At 34.0% G+C, this 9714-nt stretch overlaps 1 protein-coding gene across 1 annotated transcript; it reads left to right on the top strand.

Moving 5' to 3' along the window:
* The first annotated feature begins 1337 nt into the window (after positions 1-1337).
* Positions 1338-2273, top strand: LOC144233226 (olfactory receptor 6C65). The gene has a single exon (XM_077766056.1). The coding sequence runs from the start codon at positions 1338-1340 to the stop codon at positions 2271-2273; it is 936 nt and encodes a 311-aa protein (XP_077622182.1).
* The last annotated feature ends 7441 nt before the right edge of the window (positions 2274-9714 follow it).

Raw genomic sequence — 9714 nt, 5'->3', positions numbered from 1 at the left:
CTGGTGGTCTATTTATCTGTCAGGATTGACTAATTCAGAATAATTGATGCATGAATGCAGACCTAAAGCCATACAGCTAAAGAAATCTCTGGATTTTGAGGCCAAATTTTATCTGGGATTCATGTACATTATTCAATGATTAATTTGTTCTTTAATTCATCAAAAAAATTGAATCAGAACCTGTATGAAGCACTTGGAATGATGCAGTCAAAGCAGACATGGATGGTAACCTATCTACATATAGTGTTCGTGTGATCTTGGGCAAGTTACATAACCACTCTGTACCTCAGTTTCCTCATTTGCAAAGTGAATCTCTTAATAAGACCTACCAGAAGCACACTGGGCACAAGATAAAGGCTGTTTAGATCTTTGCCATAATATTAATACTAATGATAATAACAATAATAATAACAATCAATAATAAAACTCATTAGATTTGCTATATGACTAATTATTATGATCATTGCTGTTATTATCTTCTTTCCAATATATTCCTTTCTCTAGCAAATCCTTGAAAACTTCAGTTTAATAAACAAAGTTATCAGATTACTATTTTTGAAAGCAGAACTTGATAAAAGCTGTCATGCAACAACTTTCTGAAGTAATTATTTAATCTTAGCAGGAGTAATCTGATTTCTTTTATTGTTTATATGATTGACTATATTTGAGGAGTCCAATTAAAGAGCCTTTTTACAGTATGACCTTGTTTATTAATAAGAGTTGTCCTTGTGCCAACTTTAGTCAAAGAGGAGAAAATAAGATCAATTTTACAAAAAGGCTAAAAGGAATGGATTTCAATGAATTGCCCATAAATAAGGTATTTTCATTTTGATTGTTTTACTCTGAATATAAGCCAAGACTCATTTAGAAAAATTTTGCATTGTGACTCAAAAATAAGTTTTCGAATGGCAAAATTAGCTACAGAATTTTATGGGCATTAAGTTTTCAAAAACACTTAATATTTCAACAACTTGCTTAATCTTCCCAAACGAATTACTTCCACAATGAAGTTAGTTAAGTATTTATCATTATTACCCTTTTCATGACTATAAAAAGACTTTATGTTCACTAAGTAATTAAAATACATAGCTGGAAATTATCAAAACTGAGATTGAAAGCTAAGTTTTTAAAATAAAACACAGATAATTTTCTCTACTAAACTAATTCTGATATAAATTTGCATTTCTGATAGATAGAATTATTTTGTCACTTCTTGTTAATGCATGTTGTATTGTTCTTTGTGCAGAATGAGGGCACTACAAATATATTTGAAATTATCAAGACCTGACTTCCACTCTTATTTTTATCTACAGATCTACAGAGCTCAGAGTTTGGTCATGCCAAATAAGACATCAGTTAAAGAATTCATTCTTCTGGGACTTACAGATGACCCAGAGTTACAAACTCTGATATTCTTCTTTATGTTTTTCACCTACTTATTGAGTGTAAGTGGAAACATGACCATCATCATGTTAACACTAGCAGATGTTCGTTTGAAGACTCCCATGTATTTCTTCCTCAGGAATTTCTCTTTCTTAGAAATTTCATTCACAACAGTCTGTATTCCTAGATTTCTGATCAGCATTGCTACAGGAGACACAACCATTTCCTATAATGCTTGTGTGACACAAGTTTTTTTTTTAATCCTTCTCGGATCCACAGAGTTTTTTCTCCTGGTTGTAATGTCCTACGATCGCTATGTGGCTATCTGCAAACCTCTACATTACACAACTATCATGAGTAACAAAGTCTGCAACCAGCTCGTAATCAGTTCCTGGGTGGCTGGTTTCCTTATTATCTTCCCCCCAGTGATTATGGGCCTCCAACTGGATTTCTGTGACTCCAATATTATTGACCACTTTACTTGTGACTCTTCTCCTATGCTGTTGATTGCTTGCACAGACACAACATCCCTAGAACTCCTGGGGTTTTTCTTAGCAGTATTCACACTCGTGGTAACTTTGGCCTTGGTGACTCTCTCTTATACACTCATCCTTAGAACAATTCTGAAGATCCCTTCTGCTCAGCAAAAGAAAAAGGCCTTTTCCACTTGTTCCTCCCATATTATTGTGGTTTCCATTTCTTATGGGAGTTGTATTTTCATGTATGTAAAAACATCTGTGAAAGAAAATGTGGCTTTGAGCAAAGGTATAGCAGTACTTAATACCTCTGTCGCTCCTATGCTGAATCCCTTTATTTACACTCTAAGGAACCAGCAGGTAAAACAGGCCTTTAAGGACTTCACCAAAAAATTTTTATCAAACAAGCACTAATAATTGTGAAATCTGTAGCTGAAATTGCAAATAAACCACACATAATTACGAATCACTGTTCTAGGTGATAGGTATACACAAGGGTATACAAAGGGTTCCTGTCATTGTAGCACTTACTTCTAGTGAGGAGACACACACACTGAACAGGCAACATAATAGAAAACTAAATTTCCTAGTGCTTTAGTAAATGACAAATACTGTGGGGAAAAACAATGAAATACTTTAAGAAAAGGAGAGTAGAATTCAAATTAAACAAGATGCTCAAAGATTTCACATTTTATAGCTCCTTTTTATTTCATTTTTCTTCATTCAAACATATTTGTCTAGATTCTCTACCTGTTGTATTTCCTGCATAGTCATCTGTTTCACACATTCCAAACTATGAGGTATGACTCTAAGTAAGCACTGTTCTTTACTTTCAAAAGATAAGTAGCAAGATCTTGATTACCTCTCCAAATTCTACTTAAAAAGAAATGATCATAAATAAAATGCACAGCAACACATAGGTAATGGATGGAATGGAACCTAACTTCAAGGCTTAGAAAACTATCCTTTATGATTATTTCTAGCCATGAACTTTGTCTCCTCCCCACTCTTGTTCCCTTATGCTATTGAATCAGATACTTAAAATCTGTATAAGGAAAAAAATAGCTGATAAACAATGATCTCCTACTGTGAAAATGGTTTCTTTCAAGTTGTCAGGTCTGCCTTATCAGAAATATTTACTGATGTCTTTTCAAATCATACAGCTCCTGTTAAACAATAAACAGATTGTGAAAGGCTGCAGCTGTTGGGAAGGGTGATCTCCTTTGAGTACTATAAACTGGGTTATTAGGAATGCCTGCTTTAACACTACACGAAGTGACCCTAATTTATTAATTATTTGAAATATCATATAATCAGAAAATAGGCAGAGGTGGAAATCATAAAAATCAGTCCATGAAATTACTGAAAATTAATGCAAGATTTGTATACACCTATTTAACATGCACATAAATATCAGAGAACACGGGGTGCCTGGGTAGCTGAGGGGCACCTGGATGGCTCATTCATTTGACCATCTGGCTCTTGATTTCAGCTCAGGTCATAATGTCATGCATATGAGTTTGAGTCTCATGTCAGTCTCTGCGATGACAGCACAGAGCCTGCTTGAGATTCTCCCTCTCTCCCCTCCCCTTCTCACATTCTCTCTGTCTCTCTCAAAATAAATAAACTTTAAAAAAGAACCAGAGAACACAATTTTATTGGTACTCAGGTAAATAAGGGGAGTTCAAAGACAAACCACTTGGCTTTGTGGTTTTCAAATAATCACTCTAAGTAGCTCATGCTGTTTAATTAGTAGCAGCAAAAATATCTGAATTACATGAAATTTGGGACTCTGACCTAAAAAATAAAAAATGGAATATGTGGAAAACCAAATAAAATAAAGATGATATGGAAATTAATAAAAAATAAACTGTAAGGTTGATACAAACGATAATTACTATAAAAACCCTCTGTACTTCTAATATCATAAAAATGTGAGATAAACAAATATTTTAAAATTGTAATATCCTAAATACTGACAAAATAGTAAAATTGTATACTTATATGATACTGATGCAATTATGGTACTATGTACATTTATATAAAAACATTCCTATTTTTAAATTGTTAGGATATATAATATTAATTAACAACTATTCGTAGAGCAACAGATAATCTGAAGATATATTTTAACTATGGAAGGAATTACTGGAAAAACAAAGTTCTTAGTGCTGTGCTTTCAAAAATTCCCAAGACTTTATTAATATTTTGTAAGGTGCATGAATCTTTGATGAGTAAGCACTTCATTTAAAGTATTGTGTGTGTGTGTGTGTGTGTGTGAGTCCACACACTGTATTTTATTAGTGTGTGGTTGAGTTTACTTACCAGAGCACACAGAGGAAGGAACTGAAACTTTAATAAATTGAATGACTAGGCTCTGTGCTTTATACATGTTTTGAGTTTTGATACCTAAAAACAGATTCTGCAATCCTATATTTCTGTAGAAGATTGGTATGAGGAACCACATAAAATGAAAGCGAAAGGTTAAAAATAATTTTCTAAATTCAAGCATAAGGGTAACTATTAAAATTTTTGGAATAACAGAATTTTCCTTGTGTAGGGGATTATAGATATATTCTCTTACAGGGTTAACGAATGAAAGAGACATGTGGGGCGCCTGGGTGGCTCAGTCAGTTAAGAGTCCAACTTTGACTCAGATTATGATCTCATGGTTCGGTTTGTGAGTTTGAGCAATGCCTGTGGTTCTCTGCTGTCAACGCAGATCTTCCTCCAGATCCTCTGTCTCCCTCTCTCTCTCTTCCCCTCCCATGTGTGTGTGCTCCTTCTCTCTTTCCCAAAAATAAATAAGCATTAAAAAAAAGAAAACAAAAGAAAGAGACATGCCACTAACTTCCCTTTCTCATGGCTATAGCAAGCCATTGAAAATAAGTTGAATAATTATTTCTCGAAGAGTAAGTGGATCCCTCAGAATCCTTCTCAACTTGGTGCCAATACCTAAGAGTTGACCTATGAGATGAGATTTCTTTGTACCCCTGACATAATCCAACTTTCTCACTTGTGAGAAGAAAAAAGTGAAACCCAGAAAGGGAAGGAAATTCTCATTGGTGACTCAGTGAATTGGGACAAATTGAGATCTACATCCCAGTTCAGTTAACTTTCCATATATCATGCTGTCTACCTGCTTGTTCCTTTCCTGGTCATGGTTCTTAAGCTAATTTATGCTCTCCAAACAAAGCATGCCTGCCAAAAATCAGGAGCACTTTATGGGAGCACATGCAATATCAAAGCCAGCAAGGAGATTCATAGTATATATATTCCCCCAAGTTGAGAAAACAGCACCCTCTCCCAATCATCATGAAATGTTTTCTGACAGCCAATCCTCATCGTAATCTTATCACACACATCCTTTTTCTTGGATCTCAGCGTTATTCTCAATCCCTTGATATGCACTCCCCGGCCAGGATCCTGAAATGATTTTTGCTGAAAGACTTCAGGCCCCTGACACCATTGCCTACTGCCCAGATAAAGCCTAGGCCTGTTTGAGGTTACACAGCCTGGGTTCCAAATACTTTAGTGTTTCCTCCCTCTTCCTTTCAGTGCAGTGGTTTGTAGAGCTTCTCAGAGGAAAATGCGAAAGGGCGCCCTTTCAAAACTGTGGTGAGAACACTTACCATGATCACTGGCTGTCATATGTAAGAGATGAATCACTGGGTTCTACTCCTGAAGCCAAGAGTACACTGTATGTTAACTAACTTGAATTTAAATAAATTTTTTTAAAAAATGATCTACTCTCTTAAACTTAAAAAAAATTAATGTTTATTTATTTTTAAGAGAGAGACAGACACACAGAGCATGAAGGGGTAGAGAGAGAGGGAGACACAGAATCTGAAGCAGGCTCCAGGCTCTGAGTTGTCAACACAGTCTGATGTGGGGCCCAAACCCATGAACCATGAGATCATGACCTGAACCAAAGTCAGAAGCTTAACCAACTGAGCTTCCCAGGTGCCCCTACTCTCTTAACAAATGTTTAAGTGCACAATACAGTATTATCAACTATAGGCACAGTGTTGTACAGCAGACATCCTCCCTACTGCCCCTGACAACCACCATTCCACTTTCTATTTCTATTATTTTGATTGGCCTAGGTACTTTATTGTAAGTGGAATTATACAATATTTGTCCTTCTATGACTGGCTTATTAAAATTCGGATAACATCTTGAAGCGTCTTTGGTATTACACTATGTGTCAGAATGTCCTTTCTTTTTAAGTCTGAATACTACCCCATTGTATGTGGACACTACATTTTCTTTATCCATTCATCTATCAGTGGGCATTTAGGTTGCTTCTGTACCTCGACCCTTGTAAATAAACCTGCATAAACGTATCTCTTAGAAATTCTGATTTCAGTTCTTGTGGATATACACCCAGAAGTGGATTTGCAGGATGATTTTCACAATGTTATGTTTAAGTATAGTGTAAGTATATATAAAATCTTCATCCTAAAGAGGTGGTGGTCAGTGTTATTTTATTCTCTATCACATTGGTAAGGGTTGAAAGTACAGTAAAACCTTGGTTTCAGAGCATAAGTCATTCTGGAAACATGCTTGTAATCCAAAGCACTCATCTATCAAAGCCAATTTCAAGAACCATTGGCTCAGTTGTGACCATGTGACATTCCACATCACATATTACTTGTACTGCAAGACATCATTTGTTTATCAAGTTAAAACTCATTAGAAACGTTTGCTCATCTTGCAGAACACTCTCAGAACAAGTTACTCACAATCCAAGGTTTCACTGATATTCATCTTTTGCATGATGAGTTTGTGTTAAAATAGCCATTCTTATTAAAGTATGAAATATAAACAACCACTACTCTAGAGAAATATGTAAATATGTATGAACATTTTAAGTATCCAAATTTATAATCAGTAACTCTTTTTGTGGAAACTTAAGTCTCAAAAGGTAACAGGACAATAAAGCCAAGATGTAATGTGTCTACGCATTCTAGTATTACTCATAATGGGGAAATTTTAAATGCTCAGCAAAGAGGGACTTGATTCCTCATGGCACATCCATAAAGTGAAACCATACTCAGCCATTAAAATTGATGCTGGAAATGTTTACGCTAATATCAAATGGTTAACTATTACGTAAAATGAAGATTTCCTAATTTGGTATAAAATCATTAAAATCGTATCACATGAAGATCATTCTTTTAAGTTGAAAAGGTCCATTTTGTGAACTTTTCTTAAAGAAAATGTATACTTGTCTGTACAATGATGATAAAATCTCTGATAATCCAATTATTAACTAAATATGAAAAAAAACAATTATTAACTAAATCTGTTTGTAAAGTACCATTAGTGGTTATACAAAGGTAATTCAAATACCCTAGTTTTCACTTTTAAAGGTGAAATTTAAGTTGCCTTTTTTTTTTAATGTTTTATTTATTTCTAGGAGAGAGAGAGAGAGAGAGAGAGACAGCGTGCGCAGGTGAGGGTCAGAGAGAGAGGGAGTGACAGACTCTGAAACAGGCTCCAGGCTCTGAGCTGGCAGTCAGCACAGAGCCCCACGCGGGGCTCGAACCCACGAACCGCGAGATCATGACCTAAGCGAAAGTCGGACGCTTAACCGACTAAGCCACCCAGGCACCCCAAGTTGCTTCTAATTTTATATGTAAACAAGTTATTTAGCTCAATTGGAATAAGTATTTCCTAAGGAAACTTTAGCTGGAATGATATATCTCAAAAGACTTCAATAATTCTAAAGTTATTTCATAGGCAGTGGAACTAAGTGTTTTTTCCTTAATAGTTCTCTTGCCAGTATGCCTTTCATACTTTGAACTGACTCTCCACAGTGTTAAGAATGATACACACAGGTCATAGGAATATGAACATTAGAAAATGTTGATTTATTTTTGCGAAGTCTCCCTGTCCCAAACATCTGTTCATCATCCTACTGAATAATTTACTTAGACTTCTCCTGGGACATGAGCCCCATAATAAACCAATTAAAATATATTCACCAAAGTTGATCTTGTTCATGATTCATCAGTGCCCTATCACTATTTTCCCAAAAGTCATTAAGAATTTATCCCAAAGGACATTTCTGAAGTAAAAAAGAATTTCTGTAGCAAAACACATTAAAGGTGCTAGGTTTACTTTTTTCCTAAGGAAAATAAATGGAAATGGTCCTCTGTGAAATGTAAGAATAGCTTATCAAAAAATAATTCTAGGTTGTTTTTCTTTTATGACTTCTATCTGAAGATTTGGTATGAAGATGGCAAGTGGAATATTTCAGGATTCCAGATTTGGTGCAACAGTGGGGGAAAACATGAGAAAATTATTCCATTAGATATTTTGAGATGAAACATCAAGGTTTTTATGAAGAAATATACTGCTTTGTGGAAAAAGAGGGAAAACGGTTATTTCTGCATTAGCCTACCACTTGTCATTTGATTTAACATAATTGAGTACATTAGTTTGCATTCCATATTTCACACTAACCATCAACCTTTTAATAATATGTAAGTATTCTGTTTATATTTATCTTATGTTTCAACTTATATTTATTATATAGCAATGATTACCCTTTGATGTGTTTCTTTCTCATATATCTAAGAAAATTTTGTGAATATCATAAAATATGATATATAATATATTTAATAATCTGTATCAATATTTTAATCAATAAACTGAAATATACAAATATTTTATATGTAATTTTTACCAATTAACCAAAATATGGCATACTTACCTTAATACTGGCATACTTTCATTTATACTTTAGAAAGACTTACGGATATTCCTGGGGTGGGTATCCAAGATAGTTGTAAATAACATATGTAAAGTGTTTGGATCTAATTTCTGTATATAAGTATTTCTGAACTTCATTAGCAATATTTTGAAAACATTTTTTGATGTTCAACTATTAAGTAGATTTTTAAAAATTATTAGGAATTTTTAAATAAAATGAAAAATCACTAAGTTAATTAAATTTTCATATAAAGATACCGTTTTATAATCCAATATATTTAACATATAATGTCATATTAGTTTCAGTGATCCAACAATTCCATACACCATCCAGCGTTCATCATGACAAGGGCACTCCTTGATCCCCATGACTTATTTCACCCATCCCCCACCTTCCTCCCCTCTGGTAACCACCAGAGATTGTTCTGTATAGTTGAGTTTGTTTCTTGGTTTGGGAAGACACCTCTTTTTAGAGAATCAAGAATAAAGATAGGAGTTCAAAGGCTCAATTAGTATCTGTAAATAGAATGTATAATGGCTTGAAAAATATGGATACTGCTTATAAAAACTATAGTTCAATATAAATAAAAGTTCATAATGCAACATTAGAATGACTTGGTCTCTGAGTTTTTACAATGAGAAGGGCAATAAATAAACTAATAGAGATATTATTCATTACTTCTCAAAAAGAACACTTAGAAATGTCACTAGAAATTATTAGGGTTGGATTGGTCACTAATTTCCATCAGCAGTAGGACTTTTATCTTCAGAAAAGATGATGTAAGAAAAACATAATGTCCTCTATATTTTAGGAAAAAAATGGAAAATGAGAAGAGCTCGTGTTCAATTGATATATTTACCATGCAGCATTTGTAAAAATGGAGGCAGAGTAAACATGTAGCAATAAATCAGAGGACATTATTCAGAGTAATAAGACTGATATTAAACACAAAAAATATATAATAGAATTAGGGGAAATAAGGAATATGTTTATAGAAGAAAAAAAATTTAAGCCCACAGATATTTCCTGTGAAATTACAATCATTATTTTAAAAAATAGGTGCAGAAATCTAACAGATTTCTTGTTGTCTGTATTGATTTTGCTGGTAAGATTTGTGAAAGATCGCCACCAGAA

This window comes from Crocuta crocuta, unplaced genomic scaffold, assembly GCF_008692635.1.
Source record: "Crocuta crocuta isolate KB4526 unplaced genomic scaffold, BGI_CrCroc_1.0 scaffold245, whole genome shotgun sequence".
NCBI classification, from domain to species: domain Eukaryota; kingdom Metazoa; phylum Chordata; class Mammalia; order Carnivora; family Hyaenidae; genus Crocuta; species Crocuta crocuta.
This window is presented reverse-complemented; position numbering and strand designations above follow the sequence as displayed.